This window comes from Myotis nattereri (assembly GCF_964212035.1).
Source record: "Myotis nattereri genome assembly, chromosome: 9".
In the NCBI taxonomy this organism is placed as follows: Eukaryota; Metazoa; Chordata; class Mammalia; order Chiroptera; family Vespertilionidae; genus Myotis; species Myotis nattereri.
In genome coordinates, this window is record NC_138084.1 from 41,046,224 (window position 1) to 41,067,900 (window position 21,677).

The 21,677-nt window shown below is 38.2% G+C and overlaps 3 protein-coding genes across 3 annotated transcripts; 1 reads left to right on the forward strand and 2 right to left on the reverse strand.

Moving 5' to 3' along the window:
• Positions 1–1,630: 1,630 nt before the first annotated feature.
• On the forward strand, positions 1,631–2,566 carry LOC308524128 (olfactory receptor 52E2; the record flags this gene model as incomplete). The annotated part of the gene is made up of 1 exon (XM_081098276.1): positions 1,631–2,566. One exon carries the CDS (start codon positions 1,631–1,633, stop codon positions 2,564–2,566), a length of 936 nt encoding a protein of 311 aa, XP_080954402.1.
• A 5,864-nt stretch (positions 2,567–8,430) lies between these two features.
• Positions 8,431–9,366, reverse strand: LOC308524131 (olfactory receptor 52E2-like; the record flags this gene model as incomplete). The annotated part of the gene is made up of 1 exon (XM_081098279.1): positions 8,431–9,366. The coding sequence occupies one exon, from the start codon at positions 9,364–9,366 to the stop codon at positions 8,431–8,433; it is 936 nt and encodes a 311-aa protein (XP_080954405.1).
• Positions 9,367–19,593: 10,227 nt separating this feature from the next.
• LOC308524129 (olfactory receptor 52J3) lies at positions 19,594–20,529 on the reverse strand (the record flags this gene model as incomplete). The annotated part of the gene is made up of 1 exon (XM_081098277.1): positions 19,594–20,529. One exon carries the CDS (start codon positions 20,527–20,529, stop codon positions 19,594–19,596), a length of 936 nt encoding a protein of 311 aa, XP_080954403.1.
• Between the last annotated feature and the right edge of the window lie 1,148 nt (positions 20,530–21,677).

Genomic DNA, 21,677 nt, shown 5'->3' on the forward strand with positions numbered 1-21,677 from the left:
TCCCTATTATGGCAATTAGTTAAATTGCTCTGCCCAAATTTTTGCCTTTAATAATAATGGTTACTAAACAATCTTCACTAAATGTTAGGTTAATTTTCTCCAATCAGTTGTGCACAATAGTCGCTCTTTAACACAGACTAACTCGTTATCCTAAATCTTCATATTCTGTTGTTTAAAAATATAATGTATGAATTATAATCATTTTTAATTTTTAATTTCTGATTGCAAATAAGGACAAGACTTATCTTATGTGATTGGACCTTTACATTTATTTCAGTGTGAATGTTTTCACTACATAATTTGTCCACATTATTTTCTATTGATAAAATGTGTTTAAATTGTGTAATAAGATAGAACAAGTAGAAGTGAAGGTTATAGTTTATGTGAATTATGAGAATGGTTATGGAATCACAAATATAAATAAAATATATAAAGAGAGGTTTATATTAAGACCAAAAATACGGAAAGCATGAAAAAAATGCTTTAGCTCAATGTATATATACATAAACCTAAGGGTACAATACTGTAAGATTGCAAGAGCTTTTATTTGATGACAAATGTTAATTTTCCCTGAGTTATGTGCAAGGTAACTCTCATCTTTTCTCATATTTTGAAAGGCAGTGCATTGAGAGAGAGGATTAATTAGACAGAGAAAAGCTTAGATTTGTACAGTTTCCTTTATGGACTTTAAAAACAGAAGAGATTTTAAAATAATTATCCATAATGAAATTAATGGTGTTAGTATTTTCTAAATTTAGGTACATACAGAACAATTCCCATCCTTTTACTTATATATATGCACAAATGCAAATAACTTTTATTTCTTTATTTTTTAATTGATTTTATAGAGAGGAAGGGAGAGAAAGAGAGAGATAGAAACATCAGTGATGAAAGAGAATCATCAATCAGCTGCTTCCTGCATAACTCCTAGGAATTGAGCCCGAAACCCAGGCATGTGCCCTGACTGCAAATCTAACCATGAACTCCTGGTCAATGCTCAACAAGTTAGCCACAGTGGCTGGGCCAAATAACTTTTCTAATGTCACCTTTAGAAGTTTTTAGCAACAATAGAAGTGTTCTGACTCTAGAGCCCTTGTTCTTGAACACAAAATTATACTGTCCCCCTAAATGATGATACAAGATGCTGAGAGGATGTGTTCCATCAATCTTTGTGTGCTCTAACACAAATCAAGTTAACAAAAGCTTAATAGGGACTCACAAGGTAATCAAAAAAACCTCTCTCTCTAAAAAAAAAAAAAAATCAATAAAAACATGGCTCAATACTATCAGATGGACCAATTTTAACCCTTTAAAGTACATTTTATATTTTGTCATAAATGTTGATGACTTCCTTCTTTTGTTGATAGTTATTATCCCTGTGTGTTGTCATTTCATTAACTGGAACTAATTTTCATCACTATATTTATAAGCTGGCAGAATCTTACATTAGTCAAACTTGAAGGGGAGATTCTATTGGTGATAACTCTATTGGTGATAATAACGATAATGAGAAAAGTTGGCTTAAGTGTTCTTAAATTATATTTAGGTCTTCAAAGCTACGGAACACTCCCTGGTGACTCGTATATTGGATGAACATAAATTTCTGAAGACTTATGCATTACCTATCAGGATGTCTCTTCCCAATGACACTCAGTTTCACCCCTCCTCCTTCTTGTTGCTGGGGGTCCCAGGACTGGAAACGCTCCACATTTGGATTGGCTTACCCTTCTGTGCTGTGTACATGATTGCACTCATAGGGAACCTCATTATTCTGTTTGTGATCCAGGCTGAAAGCAGCCTCCACCAGCCGATGTTCTACTTCCTGGCCATGCTGGCCACCATTGACTTGGGTCTCTCCACAGCTACTATCCCTAAGATGCTTGGAATCTTCTGGTTCAATCTCAGGGAGATCATCTTTGAAGCCTGCCTCACCCAGATGTTTTTCATTCACAAGTTTACACTGATGGAATCATCAGTCCTCTTGGCCATGGCTTATGACCGTTATGTGGCCATCTGCAATCCACTCCAATATAACACCATCCTCACCAACAAGATTGTGTCTGTGATTGGTCTTGGTGTGGTAGTGCGGTCACTTTTTTTTGTGATTCCATTTGTATTTCTCATTTTGCGATTGCCCTTCTGTGGGAATCGTGTCATTCCTCATACCTACTGTGAGCACATGGGTCTTGCTCGCCTATCTTGTGCCAGCATCAAGATCAATATTATTTATGGTTTATGTGCAATTTGTAATCTAGTGTTTGACATTATATCCATTGCCCTTTCTTATGTTCAGATACTCCGTGCTGTTTTCCGTCTTCCTTCCAATGAAGCCCGGCTCAAGTCTCTCAGCACATGTGGTTCTCATGTTTGTGTGATTCTTGCCTTCTATACACCCTCCCTCTTTTCCTTCATGACACATCGCTTTGGCCGAAATGTCCCTCGCTATATCCACATACTCCTGGCCAATCTTTATGTCGTAGTGCCACCAATGCTCAACCCTGTCATATATGGAGTCAGAACTAAGCAGATCTTTGATTGTGTGAAGAAAATATTATTACAGAAATAAGGAATGGAAACATAAAGACACTACTAACTGATTTTCATTGTGAAATTTTATGAAATTTAAGTTAGAAAAATACTTTCATACAACTATGTCAAAATATGTATTTATGTTGGCTCTCCTCTGAAAGTGTCTTATTTCCATCTTCTTTTCAGACCACTTCTCAATATCCATTGTTGCATTCTCTGTCCCTTATAATTTTATTTAGCAGGTAGTATTATTTTCTCTTTTTTGTTTGCTTTACAAAGTGAAATTTTTAGGTCATAGGAGGGGTGTAGCAGAATGTACATTTAACATTATAATACTTTTCACCCTCCACCATCAATTTATGAGATTTATAATTGTTCCTTATTTGTATTGTCATTTTGTATTGTCACCACTTCATGTTGTAAATCATTTGTCTGCATCTACTGATTCATAAAGGGCATTTTATTAAAGAGAAAATTTGTATTTTTCTTTATGATTAAAACTTCTAGGCATTTTTCTTGTATTAATTTATATTACTTATCTTTTTTATGAGTACATGTCCAAGTTCTTTGCCCACTCTTTTATATTGTTATCTTTTAATAATGGGCTTATAGAATATCTTTATGTATCTGGTTACATAATCTTTGTTAGAACTATGTATTATAAATATTTTCTCCCTGTCTGTGGTTTGCCCCTTCATCTTTTGTTTCCTTAAACAATAAAATATTTTAATGTTGATAAAATCCAAGGTATCTTCTTTTCTGTGTCCTTTTTAAGATATATTTTCTTGCCCCAAGATCTCAAATATATATCTTATTTCTTTTAGAGATCTTATATTTTGAATTTTAGTAATTAAATTAACAACTTGGGTTTATCTCAAGAAATACTCAGAGCTGAAACCGGTTTGGCTCAGTGGATAGAGCATCGGTCTGTGGACTGAAAGGTCCCAGGTTCGATTCCGGTCAAGGGCATGTACCTGGGTTGCGGGCACATCCCCAGTAGGAGATGTGCAGGAGGCAGCTGATCAATGTTTCTAACTCTCTATCTCTCTCCCTTCCTCTCTGTAAAATATCAATAAAATATATTTTTTTAAAAAAAGAAATACTCAGCTTGGCTTTATCTCAACAAATGCTCAGATTTTGCATATAATTTGAAGGCAGAGTAAATGCAGTTGACTCAAAATTTGTATGTGGATTGTGAGAGAAAGAGATGTGTCAAGGATAAATCCATGTTTTATTTCCTTAAGGTGTTGGAAATGGGATAGCGATGGTCAATAATTAAGATGTGAAATACAGGAGTGTTATGTGTATTTAAGAACATTGGCAAAAGCTTTCATTTTTAAGTTAGGTTAAAAAGTAAACCAAAAATGTGAAATAGAAGAAATGATTAAATAGTAGATACCAAATGTTACTTTCTTTTAATCATCTTTTATTTCTTCCATGGTTTAATGGTATCTTATGATGATAAAATCACATATGTCCAACATTAAACATTTCAGTAATTAACAAAACTTCCAAAAAAGAAATCTCACTGCCTAGGCATAAATTGCTTAAATTCTGATAAATTTATATGTAAAAATTACATTTTTTGAAATTCTGCATACTGTATACAATTTTATAACTTTCAATTTTTCACTTAATACTGAATCATGAAAAGTTCCATTGTGAAAAGAATATCTTGAAGTATTTCATTAAAGTTATACATATCATTACATTGTAGTATAGTTGTAAAAATTGAACTGGAATCACACTGGCTGGTTTGGAATCCAGGCTCCATGTCTCACTGCTGCATGACATTGGGCAAACTAAGTCTGCACTTCTCATTTTGCTCACCTGTTACAGCACAGAAATGGCACCTATACCGGAGGATTGCTGCTAGAATGAAATCAAACAATATATATAAAGTATATAAAACTATGCCTGATACACAATAAGAGCTTTAGAAGTATTACCTTTTTTATGATTTTGAATAATTTATTTGTGTATTTTTACTTTAAATTTAAGGTCATACTAGTTCTGATTTCAAATATACTATGGTTGGATTCCCGTACCTAAATTTGTGGGCACCTCTTTCTTAGTCTTATAATCCATACGTGTATATCTTTTTTTTTTTTTATTGATTAAGATATTACATATGTGTACCCTCTACCCCCCGCTCATCCCCTCACCCCCCCGTTGTCCGTGTCCATTGGTTAGTCCTATATGCTTGCATATAAGTCCTTTGGTTGATCCTTCCCCCTTGCCCCCACCCTCCCCTACCTTCCCTCCAAGGCCCGCCAGTCCAATCAAAGCCTCTCCGTCTCTGGATCAGTCCTTGTTCATCAGTTTATGTTGTTCATTATATTCCACAAATAAGTGAGATCTTGTGGTATTTATCCGTTCTCCAGTTCCATCGATGATGTGGCAAATGGTAAGAGTTCCTTTTTCTTCTTCCTCTTCTTAAAGAATACCTTTCAGCATTTCATATAATGCTGGTTTGGTGGTGATGAACTCCTTTAGCTTTTCCTTATCTGTGAAGCTCTTTATCTGACCTTCAATTCTGAATGACTTTGCTGGATAAAGTAATCTTGGTTGTAGGTTCTTGGTATTCATCACTTTGAATATTTCTTGCCACTCTCTTCTGGCCTGCATGGTTTCTGTTGAGAAATCAGCTGACAGTCGGATGGGTACGCCCTTGTAGGTAACTGAGTTTCTTTCTCTTGCTGTTTTTAAGATTCTCTCCTTATCTTTTGCTCTTGGCATTTTAATTATGATGTGTCTTGGTGTGGTCCTCTTTGGATTCCTTTTGTTTGGGGTTCTCTGCGCTTCTTGGACTTGTAGGTCCATTTCTTTCACCAGGTGGGGGAAGTTTTCTGTCATTATTTCTTCAAAAAGGTTTTCAGTATCTTGCCCTCTCTCTCCTTCTGGTACCCCTATAATTCTGATGTTGTTACGCTTGAAGTTGTCCCAGAGGTTCCTTACACTATCTTCATACTTTTTGAATCTCTTTTCTTTTTTCTTTTTCGGTTGGGTATTTTTTGTTTCTTTGTATTTCAAATCTTTGACTTGATTCTTGGGATCCTCTTGTCTGCTGTTGGATCTCTGTAAAATATTCTTTATTTCAGTCAGTGTATGCTTAATTTCTAGTTGGTCCTTTTTCATGTCCTCCATGGTCTCACTATACTCCTTGAGGGATTCATTAAATTTATCGGCGGTTTCCATAAAATTCTTGAAAAACCTTATAAATGTGGCCTTGAACTCTATATCCAGTCGTCTGGCCTCCTCCGTTTCTGCCAATTGTGAGCTGTTTCTTTGTCTCCGCATTTTGGCTGCTTCCCTGTGTTGATAGAGTGGCCTGCGCGCCAGGTGTCCTGTAGGGCCCAGTGGCTCAGCCTCCCCAGTTACCCGGGGTGGACACTCTTGGTGCACTCTTGGTGCCTTGGTTGTTGTAGTATCACTGGGAGGAATTGACCTCCAGTCCAATTGGCTGTGGGAAGCAGCTGTGTCTGAAGTGGGAGAATGGACCCCCTCTGACCACTGGGTACAGTGGCTCCTGGTTCTAAGGAGGTGCTAATTCAGCCCCTGCCTGAGGCCACAGAGCAGGAACCACGAAGAGGCTCAGCTGTGAAGCAATGCAAGCCGCTGCGGGGCCTTGGGCCTTCTCTTGGAAGTTCCGGGTCTGGCTGGCCCGGCTGCAGTTAGGTAATTATCAGGTTGCAAAGGGCCGGGGCATTCACATGCAAAAGCCTCTGCCGCAGCCTGGGTGGGGCGGGGTCTCAGGGAGTCAAAGGGCACAGAAAGAAGCAATGGCTGATTCTCTGCGCCAGGAGTCGCGCGTCTCAGTGTCCCGGTAACGGCTGCAAGCACCTCTGAGGGAAATCCGCCCTCAAGTTCGCCCGCTGCCGCCTGAGAGAGCAGCCTCTCCCCGTATGTGTCCTGGGTCCCCAGAGACTTCCCAGAACCGGAGATCAGAGCAGTCGGGAGCTTGTGATTCAAAAAGACAGCCGCCTCCTCAGGTGCCACCCCCTTTCCGCACGCGCGCGAGCCGCCGCCGTACCTCTGCACTCAGCCTCCGCAGCTCCTCTGGCTCTCAGCGTGCTTTTCTTGTCTTCTAGTTGTAGAAATTACACTCAGCCAGCCTTCCTGTTTTTCTGGACGATGTTTGCTCCGTCCTTTGGGATAATTTTCAATTGCTGTGGGAGGCGACTATTTCCCGGTGTTTATCTATGCCGCCATCTTAGTTTCAACTCCATACGTGTATATCTTAGAATAAAATCCTTTAACCAATAATGTTCAAAGTGTATCACTGTACTTTGAGTATATTAGAGGATCTACTTATAGTTTTAATTTTAAAATTTACAATTAAATGTAAGAATAATGTGAAAGCAATAATGTTCAATAAGGTCCAAACATAGCAGTTATCTGTGAAACAACAAAATAATAATATTCTCTTACAACTTAAGTCCATGTTATGTATCCAGATTCTCTCTTTTCCTCATAACAATATAATTTGCCCCTCGCTTATACATGAGAGTACCTCTCATGTAATAAATCTAGTAAGTAAAGTCAAATATCAAATTCTTTAACATAGAAAACAGGTGGTACATGATCTGATGTAAATCTTACCCTACTTGTTTGGTCCTTTCAATCTCTGTATTAACTCTACTGCTCCACCTTATATACAAATCTGCAAAAATAAAGTTTTACCAATTTTTCTGATCATCCTCATGTTGTTTTCTGTTCTGGAAATACCTTTATGTACCTAATAGAAAAGTAGTCCTGGGAGTCCATAACAATAGTTAATTTATACCTGCTATCTGAGCGTGTATTCACTCCCCAAATAGAAATAGGCTCTTCCTATTGAGAAATTTGGTAGTATTTTGTAGATCTATACGTTTCACTCTCAACATATTTCATTGCAGAAATTCTATGTTTTCTTAACAAACACACAGTTGATTTTTGTAAAGCAAATTACTTTTACAACCAACGTGTATAAACAAGACCAGGCAATTAAAAATTATTTTCAAGAAGAGGAAGAGAGATTTGATATGACCAAATTGTATCCAAATGAATACTGCTTCTATAAACCATATAAAAACTATTTTAATGAGATGCTTATGTATTTAGTTTTAAACACTAAATTTCTAATACCTGTAAGAATATATTTTCCTTCTGCTTAGTTCCCAGGCCTCCTGCCTTTACCTACACTTTCTTGTTTCTAATTCCTTCTAATGTAGCTTTTGATGAATATATTTTTAAATGCTGTTCCCCCATGCTCATCACATTCTTGTCCTGTGGCATGCTCATTAATTTGGGGACTTAATTTGGTCTCTTCATTATCTAAAGTAATCCATTTACTGAATCAATCGACTACTCAATGAAACCAATAAGAAAAAAAGCTGTTTATGTTTTGAGAGTAAATGGAATACTAAACAAAGGTAGGAGGGGAGGGACAGGGCAGGAGGAGAAAGCTATAGTAAGATACACTGAAACAGGCTGACAGAGAAATATTGGAAGGAGAGAGAAAGAGAGAGAAAAAAAGAAAGATGGATAACAAAAGAAAGAGAAATAGGAGGAAGAGCAAGGGAGGTAAAGGAGAAGAGAGAGAGAGAGAAGGAATACCCATTACCCATAGTAGAAGTGGCAAAATGTCTTCTGTAACTTGACCACTTAGATTTCTGAGAATCATGAACATGTCTTATGTTATACTTCAAAATAATCAGATAGAATCATTGTTCATCTACCTTAATAGTATTTAAAATTAAAAGCTTTTACTCCCTGAATGGGTGAAATGCACACAAAAAAGACATCAACCTCTTTCCCATTAAGTGGTCATTTGCCATTTTCAAAGCCTCCCCTCTTTCCTTAGATGAACATATTAATATTTAAGCCTCTGGGAAAAACTTGGAGGGATTCCTCCACTATTTATTGATGGATGAATACTCTGAACACTCTTTCACGGATCTGCTTGGTCCTAACTCCATAAATGATCGGGTTGAATATTGGTGGAATAACTACATAAAGATTGGCCAGAAGAATATGAATGTATCGGGGAACATTTTGGCCAAAGCGATGTGTCATGAAAGAGAAAAGAGCTGGGGTGTAAAAGGCCAAAATTACACAGACATGGGAACCACAGGTGCTGAGAGACTTGAGTCTTGCCTCATGCGAGGGGAGACGGAAAACAGAACGGAGAATGTATATGTAAGAGAGAGCAATGGCTATGATGTCAAGTCCCAAGATAGCAATGGTCCCCAAACCATATATGATGTTGACCTTGATGTTTGCACAGGCCAGGCGAGCAAGACCCATGTGCTCGCAGTATGTGTGTGGGATGACATGGTGTCCGCAGAAGGGCAATCGCAAGATGAGGAATGCAAAAGGGAAAACAGTGAGGAAAGATCTCCCAACTACCCCAAAACCAATAATGGATGCTGTCTTGTTAGTAAGAATTGTGCTATAATGGAGAGGGTTACAGATAGCTACATAGCGGTCATAAGCCATGGCAAGAAGGACTACTGACTCCATGCCAGTAAAGATGTGAATGAAAAACATCTGAGTGAGGCAGGCATGAAAAATGATCTCCCTGAGGCTGAACCAGAATATGCCCAGCATCTTAGGGATGGTGGCTGTGGAGAGACCCAGGTCAATGGTAGCCAACATAGCCAGAAAGTAGAACATGGGCTGGTGGAGGCTGCGCTCAGTCTGGATGACAAACAAGACAGTGAAGTTTCCTATGAGTGCAATCAGATACACAGCACAAAAGGGAAAGCCAATCCAGATGTGGATGTGTTCTAGTCCTGGGATTCCCAGCAGCACGAAGGAGGTGGGGTGGAGCTGGGTATCATTCAAAAGAGACATCTCTCTTGTGATTTCTTATGAATGTGTCCATTGCAGATGTGTGCTGACTCATATTGGAAGGTACCACTCTGTTACCATGATGATTTATAATACTGGGGGGGAAAGCAAATATCTTACCTGTTTATCCCTTTATCAATAACCTCATCAATAGCTTTGTTGTTAGATAATTGAATTCTTCATAGTAAAACTTTTAAAACTAGAATTTGATTATAGAAATCTTGATTTTATTATTCTAAAATAGTTTCATAATGCATTTATTTATTTATTTAATTATTCTATGCAAGGTCATCTTTTACTATATGCATTTAGTTATGTATCTCTTGGTTTATATATATATATATATATATATATATATATATATATATATACATATATATATATATATACACACACACACACATACATATATATATATATATATATACAAGTATATAAGTATATGTGGGTATACATGCACTCATAATTAAAGCATAAGGTGTGAATGAATAAATAGGCTTTTATACGCACACGCTCACATGGCACACACCCATTCGTTACCCTCTTTATCACCTTGTCTCTGCTCTTTTCCCACATAACAGATTATTAACCAGGAGCATATTCCTTTGTGCTTATTAACCCTCTCTGAGTTTTCCCCATATGTACTAATGACAACTGATGCCTGCTGATGAATTAAAAATCCTAACCAAAAACACAACACAATAACACATAGGCACAAGTTATTGTTTCTCCTTTGTCATTGTATTTTTAAATTGCTGAAGGAGCTCCAGAGACTGTGAGAAATCACATCAGAGGGGGTGAGGGGGTATGTTTAAATTCATTACCTTCGAATGATGATCTTCAGAGGTTTTGATGTACTAATCTCCAAAGTGGGTTACATGCAAACTCAGATGGCACAAAGAATGTTAATAGTATATTAATTCCCTCATTTATGCATGTTAGTGACCAGTGGTTCAAAAATACTAATCAATTAACCAAAGTATTAAGGAGAAGATGAAATAGAGCAAAAAGTGCATTAGACTATAAAGAACATTCTAGATCTCATAATGACCAACCCACTTGAAACCAGTAAAGTACCCCAAATCTTAAGGGATTCTTTATAGCACTCACCCATTATAGTGGAAAGTCAGGTAGAGCAAATATCCTCTGATCTAGTATTTAATGATTTATAATTCTATTATGCTTAAGGCAAAATAGATGTGAAAGGATTTGTTGGAATATGTAAATATTGGCCTGAACTTAAAAATCAGGTATACCCAGCAAGATGCTCCATGCCAAAAGGAAGGCTTGGTTTAGATGCTTAAGTATGAAAGCCTTGGCTATTCTGTGAAATGTTTTAACTGGGAAATACAAAAGAAGAGGGGGGGTGGAAGAAAGAGACCACAAGTAAGATGTTATGTACTGTTAGAAGTGATTTCATGGAACCTTCATTTTAACTCATCATTATGTGTTCCCCATGCTTTAAAAGGTGTGCTTCCTGCCAAGAATATGGAGTGGTAAGAGGTTAGAGGGCTAAAAGTATTATTACTGTTGGGCAACAAAAAAAATCACAGACATGACAACCAAAGGCTGTTTCTTATCAATACACCAAAACATGCTCCTCCAAGGCGGTAGATGCTGAAAAACCTGGACCCTGAAAGATAGGTGGTAGCCAACACTACACATGGGAATACATTAGCAAAATTGTGTGACTCCTGGAGACAGAGCACGTTTGCCTTTTTTTCTGGGGTTCACTGTAATCTGTTTATACAGCACAGCATTCTTTTTAGTGTGGGTTGATTTTTTTTTTTACCTGCACTGCAAAAAGCAGTGCTTAGAAATGCACTAAATTATTTCTATTATTGTTTTTTAATGTCTTTAACTTGTATTTTCCCTACACTTGGGATGTGAGAGGACATATTTACAGTTTATTTTATTTTATTTTTGCACCTCACCCTGATAGGAAACAATAAATAAATCATCCCAAGTTGAGACATCTGATTAAAAAGATAAAAATTCAAACAAGAGTTACCAGTCATATTTTGGCAATTATATGTAAGTGGAGAACTTCCTTTATGTTATGAACCCAATCTCAGTTCTGCTCTACAGCTTTATGACACTCATATTTTTTTCCTTTCTTCCCTGCTCTCTGTCATCCTATCCATGGGCTGGAAAAATAGGTAGTAGACTTACCAAGCTGTGTAACAGGTGATTCTGAGCCTGTGAACCCAAATAGAGAATGGACTTTTTATGGTTTACATGATGCTCCCCAAGGGAAAGACTCGTGAATTCCCTAGAGCCATATTTGTGAAGGATAGGAGAGCCCAGAGGTTACCCCCCAGGGTGTCTGCCCTCCTCTAGGGATAATGAGGCCAACTACTCAGAATCAGTGATGTGACCTGAGCCTATGTGAACCGATTACACTCCTTGCCTAGGAGATAGGCCATTACACAAATCAGAACTCTTAACCACCTCAAAGCAAGTATACTAATGTGATGGAGCCCCAAAGCAGTAGCTAGTAATTGCCTGTATCCCCAGGATGGCTCATCCACTTACTACCTGAGTTATGCTGAGCAAGACACTTAATCTCATTAAAATCTAATATTCTTATGCAGAAATAGTATATACCTCAAGTGGTTTATGTAAAACTTAAATGAGGGATAACATGTAGTTTTCCTGGTAGTATATAATTCACAAAGTAAGTATTTAATAAATGTTAATAATAATCAGGAAATACCACTAACTTTGTGGATAATTCCCATTTATTTTATGTCAAAATAATTCCCTATTGTTTTTTCACAGAATCAAAAACATACTTGACCTACCAAATGCAGTATAAAATCCCACCAAGTAATTCTCTGTTGCCTTCTCCATTTAGCATAGCAGAGCTTTCATAATTTTTAGTATCTGATTTATAAATAACTTCAGACTTATTTATGTTTATATTTAACTAGAGGCCCGGTGCACAAAAATGTGTGCACTCGGAGGGGAGGAGGGGTCCTTAAGCCCGGCCTGTGCCCTCTCGCAGTCTGGGACCCCCTTGGGAGATAATTACCTGCTGGCTTAGGCCTGCTCCCAAGTGGCAGAGGGGAGGCCCAATCCCTAGCTGCAGCCCCTGGTCGGGCACAGAGCAGGCCTGATTGGGGAGTTGGGGCGCCGCCCCCTGTCATGCACAGAGCAGGGCAGATCAGGATGTAGCGATGCCACCCTCAGTCACGCTCAGGGTAGGGCCGATTGGGGGGTTGGGGCACCGCCGCCTATCACACTCAAGGCAGGGTCGATGGGGAGGTTGCGGCGCCACCCCCTGTCACACACAGAGCAGGTCCAATCAGAGGGTTGGTGAGCTCCCCCCTGTCACGCACAGAGCAGGGCCGATGAGGGGGTTGAGGAGCTCTCCCCTGTCACTCACAGAGTAGGACCGATAGGGGAGTTGGGGCACCACCCCCTGTCACACACAGAGCAGGGCGGATCAGGGTGTTGAGGCGCCGCACCCTGTCACACTCAGGGAAGGGCCGATGGGGAGGTTATGGCTCTACCCCGTCACACACAGAGCAGGGCCCGTGGCGGGGGGGTTGGGGTGCCGCACCCTGTCACACACAGAGCCGCAGGGTGATCAGGGGGTTTGGGCGCTGCCCCCTTTCACGCTGATCCCGGTGCCGGGAGGTCTCTCGGTTCCGCTGATCCCGGTGCTGGGAGGCATATTACCCTTTTACTATATAGGGCAGAGGCCTGGTGCACGGGTGGGGGCCAGCTGGTTTGTCCTGAAGGGTGTCCTGGATCAGGGTGGGGGTCCCCACTGTGGTGCCTGGCCAGCCTGGTGAGGGGATGATGGCTGTTTGCAGCTGGTCACACCCCCTTCAGGGTGGGGGTCCCCACAAGGGTGCCTGGCCAGTCTGGGTGAAGGACTGAGGGCTGTTTTCAGGCTGGCTGGTGACTGAAGCTCCAAACTGCTCCTTTTTTTCTTTTTCTTTTTTATTCTGGGCCAGCTTTAGCTCTGAGGCTTGGCTCCAGCTCTTAGGCCTCCGCTGCTGAAAGCAGGTATCTGGTTTGTTTGGGTTCTATAATCAAAACACTGTTTCAACTCCAGCTCTGAGATCCTAGCTGGCTGAAAGCAGGTTCTGGGGTTTTGTTTAGCTTCTATATTTGTAACAATGTTTCAAACTGCAAGGTCAGAGGCCGGCAAGGCAGGCGGGGAACGTTGGAGTCCTCCGTCACTGAAGCAAGCAAGCCTCATGTTAGTTTCAAGCTGCCTGGCTGCCGGCCGCCATCTTGGCTGGCAATTAATTTGCATATCGCCCTGATTAGCCAATGGGAAGGGTAGCAGAGGTACAGCTAATTACCATGTTTCTCTTTTATTAGATAGGATAATTCTCATTATGAAAATATTTTAAACAAGGAAATAACATAAATAAAAAGTAGTGCACTCATGGTTTAACATAAACATTAAAACATGGATTCAGATTCAAGTGTGCTATGGGCTCATTTCTTGTTTTTTCATAAAATATAACTACTACTATCTTTAGATTTTATTAGTATCTTATTCTTTTTTTTTTACTTTATTGCACATAAAAAGCTCATAAAGAAATAGAAATCACTGCATGGCATTAACTAGGTCCATGTTAATGTACCCTAAATTCCAAACTGCAGTAACATATTGCCCAAGTGGAAAAACAAATGTGACTCATCTTCTTAGCTATTTATTTATTTTTTTAAACTATATTTTATTGATTTTTTACAGAGGAAGGAGAGGAATAGAGAGTTAGAAACATCGATGAGAGAGAAACATCAATAAGCTGCTCCTGCACACTCCCTACTGAGTATGTGCCCGCAACCAAGGTACATGCCCTTTGCCAGAATCGAACCTGGGACCCTTAAGACCGCAGGCTGATGCTCTATCCACTGAGCCAAACCGGTTAGAGCCTTCTTAGCTATTTAATGCAAGAGCCAGTTGGTGTTTTTAGAGAAAACGTTACCACAAATGTCAAGCTATCCTTTCAGGTTCTGTTTCCTCTTTTACCTTGTTCTTGTAATACCTTGACAGTCTTGAGAGCTCTGTGATTCCTTCAAATATGATTTTAATTTCTAAGATGTTATACGGATATTTTAGTTGATCTAAGACTGTGTTGACCAAATTCCATGTTCATCATCAAAAGAATCTGAAATTTCTAAATCCTGTGATTTTTCCTTTTTTTTTTTTTTACTTTTTAGATAAACTTTTTTCTTGAATTTTAGATCTACAGAATAATTGGAAGAGTACAAAGTTCCCATTCATCCCGCACTGTTTCCCCTATTATTAACAACTTTATTGGGTACAGCACATTTGTAACAAATGAAGGGGGAAAGAGAGGATGTGTAAATCACAAACATGACTGCAGTATGGGAGCCACAAGTGCTCATTGCCTTGTGTGGGCATTTTGGGATTTGAGGCAGAATATAGAACTGCCTTTGTAGCCATAAAAGATTCCAACCAGAACAAGGATGAGGACAAGGAAGGGAGCACTGAAAAAATTCTAGATGGTATTGACTCGAATATTGGCACAAGCCAACTTGGCAATGCTCATGTGCCCACAGTTTTGTGGGCAATCATGCAGGCATCACAAAAGGGAAAATGGTGGATTAGGGAGGCCATGGGCAATGTGAGCATGACTGCATTCAATGCAACACCCAGTCCAATTCCTGACAGCACCCAGGCTGTCATAGCAGTCAAAGGCCATTGATAGAGGGATAAGAGATTCCATTCCTGTAAAATGTGTATGAGAAACATCTGGGCTACACAGGCTTTAAAGCCAATCTAATGAGCATTAAACCAGAGGGTAGTCAACATAAGTGGTGTCAAGAATGTGAAGAGGACCAGAAAAGACTGATAGAATGTCCACAAAGAATATTGAATTCAAGGTGTTCTCTGTTCATATAGCTATAAAAATTGCTGTACTGCAAATTAGAGTCACAATGTAAACACAACAGAAGGGCAAGGAAATAAAGGCATGAGCATTCTCTAGGATGCTTAAAAAAATATGTTAATGGATGGAACTTGGTTATATTTTCATGGGGCATTCTGAATTTGGCTGGAATAGGAGAAAATTTGAATAATACCTGGACAGGGGAAAAAAGAATATAAATACATTTTAATATTAGTTGGTATTTTAGCAAATTGTAAGAGTAAAAGCAGAGTGGTATTGTTTTTGATCTGTGTTGATCTATTATTAAAAGAAAAGAAAAATTCCTGACACAAACAATTTGAACCCAAGGAGCAGATCTTTTATGATGATTAATAACATAGTCAATGCTGAAAAATAATATAACCTTATTTGTAGTTATGAATTAATATAATTTATGTTTTAGTACTTGTTAATGAGCATATATAAAATGTGATACTTTCCCAAATTGAGGATGTCAAGGAACCTTACAAATTATTAAGGCTGAGAAAGATAGATGTGGGAAACTAAACATAGCTGCACTGATATAAACACAAAAATAAAAACAATACACATATAATGATTTATGTCAACTACTTAAGTAGGTTTGGTTTAATAATTTTCACATGAATTCAAATTCAAGAAGTCACCTCTAAAATCAGTAGGCATCCTCACAAAAATCATTCAACGAACACTTTTCAACAACTTCATACAAACCTAAAACCCAAATAGACACAGAATAACTTAAGAAGTAGTAAAACAACTGCAGATCCAAACATTTCTTATTTATAGCAATGACCATCTCTTTGTTTCCATGAGCATAAGGATCTCCAAAATTATCTTTTTATAGGCTTTCTTATCATTCCCACGTGACTCCCTTGACTATATCCTGGTAACCACTAATCTATTATTCATTTCAATAATTTTATCATTTAATCACTTTATGTAAATGGAATTATCTATATGTATAAAAGACTAAGCGACCATCTGACCAGAAGCTATGACGCCCAATGAGGACCAGGTGGCAGACACTCCAACCAGTAGCTATGACGCGTATTGACAGAGCTGTGGTGACTTGGCAGCTGTAGTTCTCAGGTGTCACACCCAGAACCAGAGAGGAGGGAGCCCGATTCTGGGGTGCATCACCCGAGAACCTCCCTCTCGCAATCTGGGACCCCTCAGGGGATGTCAGAGAGCCGGTTTTGGCCCAATTCCTGCAGGCCAGGCCGAGGGACCCCACTGGTGCACAAATCTGTGCACCAGGCCTCTAGTATAATATGAAATCTTTGGGGAACTGCTTTTTCACTCAGTGTAAGTTATCTGGACATTTATTCAAGTTGTTGTCTATCAATAGTTCATTTTGACTGATGACTTATGGTATTCCTCAGAATGAATATATTACCATTTTTTTTAGCCACTCACTCCTTGAAGTATATCTGGTTTGTTTCCATTATTTGGAAATTATAACTAGAGATTCAATGACCATTTTGCAAAGGTTTTACTGGAACACAGACAAAATCATTTGTTTTATTTAATATAATTGTGTTTTTTACATTAGAACAGAATTTAATAATGCCAACAAAAATCATATGGCTTGCAAAGCTTAAAATTATTTCTACCTTGCCCTTTATAATAGGTTTGTGGAACTTTGTTTTAGTTAAATTAAAAATAAGAAAGTAATCATTTTTAAGTATATTCGTGCTATTCATTTCATTACTGCACTCAAGTTTAGTCTCAGAGGCTCTGTTTATCTGCTCCAGGGGAAGTATGGAGTCTAGCAAATATCTACCACAAAAGTAATTTTTTGCATGTGTAGAGGGAAAATGGATGAATTTAATGTAGATATTAGAGTCATTTACTCTTAGGAACTGGGGAAATGTTCATACAATTTCTTGTGCAAAACCATCAGAACTTTTGTGAGGCATACTTTACCCCAAACACCAATTTTCATCTGACTTTCATAAGACTTATTCTAACTGGAGAGCAATATGGAATTGTGCTTTTTGAATATCTAGTTTGCTTCATCTCAGAAGTTTTATCTAACAAATCTCAGAAGTCTGGGTATTTTTCTTTCATCAGTGAACATTTATTTTGGCAAATAACTGTAGTTACTTCAGAGAAAAATCAGAAGACTTCTAGTTTTACTGTTTTGACCTATCGCTGCCATAAACAAAGCTCCTAAACTACAGAAAACAATGGCTGCTGTTTGACATTTGCTCCCACAGCTTATGTATACTTTTCATGTGCCCACCTCTACACTGGACATGTAGAGGGAAGAGAATCTAAGAAACAGAGTGCTGGGACATTTCACCAAGGGACATTTTATCATTCGTGCTTATCCAAGTGAGGGGCAAAATTAATTCTCAGTGAATATTTTATCACTCACTTATGGAATATAATGAACATCATAAACTGATGAACAAAAACAGATCCAGAGACAGAGAAGCATCGATCAGACCGTCAAATCTCAGAGGAAAGGTAGGGGAGGATGGGGGTAAGGGGGAGAGATCAACCAAAAGACTTATATGCAAGTATATAAGCCTAACCAAAGGACACAGACAACAGGGGGGTGAGGGCATGAGTGGGGTGAAGGGGGGGGTAATGTGGGGATAAGAACACATATGTAATAACTTATTCAATAAAAAATTTTAAAATAAAAGAAATACATGTATCACTTAATAGATTGATAGTAAATGAACCAAGGAATAAATTCAAAATTCCATTTGGATATTTTTAACTATAGCAAAAAGACAACATTTTTTTTCATAATAAATTATCATAAAGAACAAAGGGAGAATGAGTAAATTACAGGATAATCAGCTCTAAAAGTTATTAAAATATATTTGATCAAAACATCATGATACTGATAGAAGAACAAACAGGTAAGCTGACTGACCATATTAGTAAAAAACTGACTCTTGTACATAATCAAATTTGATGTTAAGAAAGAATAAAAAACAGTTTTGAAGTGCTTAATTATTAAGCCAATTATATTATAAAACATATTAAAAATAGAAACAAAAGTATTTAATTTTCTTACACTTTATGTAAAAAAATAAATTGCAGTTATATTAGAATTAAATGTAAAAATTAACACATATATGCTCAAACACACGCACACACAAAACAATAATAAAATAGATGTTGAAGTGTTGACGTATAATAAAACTATGCAGAAACCCTACATATAAAAGAGATAGAAGGGTGTGCATTAAGTACAATACTCAGTGTAATTTCCTTTAAAAATTTAATCTATTATATGAATACAAAATATTAAATATAAAGACTTTATAGGAAAATGTTAATATGTTAAGTGTACTCAAAAACACATGCAATGAGACTTTTAAAAAACTGGGCAGAAAATCTGGAAATTTCAGTAAGCATGAAACACACAAAAAAGCAAGAACATGACTTATTTAATCAGTAACTTAGTACCTAACAATTCTATCTCTAGTTGTAGAATCTTCAGAAATTTTTCAAATATGCACAAATACTATTCATAAAGATGTCACAGCATTAATCCTAAATTAAAAATACCAAATTCTTATACATATCAAAAGATAAGACAAATAAAATGCAAATGAAAGATTTTGTTACATTTTAAAAGAAAATAACTATATCCCAAACGTATCAGGATAGATGGATCTCTAAACTTAATATTTAATGAAACAATTAGCTATGGAATGATACACAGTGAATTACCCTTTACATTAATTAAATTTTACAATTCCAATCCACTTTCCCACCAAAATGTTTGCATTTGAAATGATAAATTCAGACTCTAAGACCGATTAAAAAAAAAAAAAAAAAAAAAAAAAAGCCTGTGGTAGTCACTCTAGTCTCTGAGGATAAGAAAAATAGTGGATCCAGGCTGGGGTAATAGTCATAGGTCTTTCAACTCAGATGTCTCACGTGTTTGATTAAAAATAACATTTAAGATAAAAAAATTATAATAATACTTTTATGTCTGTGTTGTGAGAAGGAATGTATTTGTTATATGTTTCCTTGTCTTTTTTTAAACTAAGGGACAATATACAACAACTTGAGGGGGGAAAGCAATGCTAACAAATGTAATGATGAAATGGTCATTGCTTGAAATCTTCACTCACTCAAAGTGAAATAATAAAAACAGTTCTTGCTTCCAGAATGGGAAGTGGTCCTCGAAACTTAAATATGATGATTTTTCACAGGATAGACTTAATAAGGAGCCAGATTAAATTCCCTGGAATGTAATTTAGCAGAACTAACTTTAGGCAAAGAAATGTCTTTCTGAGGAGAACACACCAATTTTGCTTGCTGGATCAAAACGCTTGCTAAACAAAGGAGGTAGAAGTCCCTATTTTTTAATAAAAACATGGAGCACTTGCTCTCGTATCTGTTTGGTCCTCACACCATAAATGATGGGGTTGAGTGAGGGTGGAATAACCAAGTAGAGGTTGGCAACAAGAATGTGGATATACCGGGGTATGTTGTGTCCAAATCGGTGCGTGAGGAAAGAAAAGACTGAGGGAATGTAGAAAACAAAGAGGACTGCAACATGGGATCCACACGTGCTGAGGGCTTTTAGCCGGGCATCCTGCGATGGGAGGCGAAAGACAGCACGGAGAATGTACATGTAGGAAACGCCGATTAGAAGCAGGTTCATAAGAAAGAGAGAGACTACAAAGAGCCCATAGATAGCATTGATACGGATGTTCCCACAAGACAACTTTGCAATGCCCATGTGCTCACAGTAGGAATGAGCTATTATTCGAGCCTGACAAAAGGGCAGGCGGTAGATGAGATAGATCAGGGGAAGTGTGAATAGGACTGGACGAATTACAATGTATAAACCCATGCCCACCAGCACCCGGAAGGTTAAGATGGTGGTGTAGTGGAGTGGAGCACAGATTGCCACATAACGGTCAAAGGCCATGACCATCAGGACCTCAGCCTCCATGCCAGTGAAGGCATGGATCAAAAACATCTGGGCCACACATGCTCCAAAGTTCATCTCGTGGGCATCAAACCAGAAGATACCCAGCATTCGGGGCACAGAGGTTGTAGAAAGGGCCAAGTCAGCTGTTGAAAGGATGGCCAGAAAGTAGAACATAGGCTCCCGGAGGGTCTGCTTGGTCTTGATGACCAGCAGAATTGTGGCATTGCCCACTAAAGCCACCAGGTAAACAGAGCAGAAAGGCAACGAGATCCAGGCATGGACCTCTTCCAGACCTGGGATTCCAATGAGGAAAAATGTGGCTGGGTGAAAAAGGCTCCTGTTGTGATAAAACATCCTTCCAAATGACAGAGGAGGATAAGCTCTTACTCCTAGGAGGGGGAAAAAAGCAGTTGGAAGGAGAGATACTTATGAAAATGATTAGCTTAGTTTCTTTAGAATATATAGTGAAAATGAAAAGATTTGCTATTTGTAAGGGCCTAGTCATGCATTTTTTAAAATTCTAAATCAAGCCACGCTCACTTGAATGGGTCATTTTCAAAGCACTTATACAGATTTAATCCTCTTTTTTTTTCGCCCACATATAAGGTTTATCAGCAAGCCCATGGCAGAGTTATAAGACACAGAACTTGATATTAAGTATGTAATAATTTATCGTGCCCCACACCTTCTGTGAAGCCCCTGTCTGAAGAGAGACACATGAAAAATAAAGGATACACTCATGGCAATGCAGACATAATGATAAGAAAACAATCATATGAGAAATTAAATTTATAGGCACAGATGTGCAAGATACCTCCATAATTAGAGAATGCAGAAGTTCTCTAATGATTCATTCATCATCTGTTGGCATAGAGAAAATCCAGGATCAAGCCTAATATCCTGTCTGAAATACAAACAGAAAATCAGATGCACATTATCACAAACAAAAGTGCAGACACTCTGGGAATGCCTGCCCAGGAGCAAACGCAGGCTGATCATGCACCTCAAGAGCCCAGAAAGAAAGATGAACAATACATCTCCGCATATTTTCACTGATGTCTCTATTTTCCCATGACCATCCTATCTCATAGCAGATAATTTTAGGGAGTTGTGATTGTGATGGATTCTAGTTCTGCTTGAAAGAGTCTTCATTCACTCTTTACTCCACATCAGTTTCTCTGAGGAAACCTGTGAATTTTACCACCGTATAGAGCTAGTTATTACTGTGTTCATTCCTTCTGCCTGGTTAAGGCAGTGGAAATGTGGGTAGAGATAACCTAGAAAGCTTCAGGTGGTTATGAACCTAGAGACAGCATTTTTTAGCAATACGACCTGGAATAATAAAATCTAATTTGAGAGAGAATTACTTTCTGTAATTATTTAAAGGAACTAGAGAAGCACTTTGCAATGACTTCAAAACAGTGGAGAAGGAACAGGGAACTCATAAACTCAAATAATGAAATAACGGCACTTTATCTGGGTCTCCAACTTGAGGCAGAGTG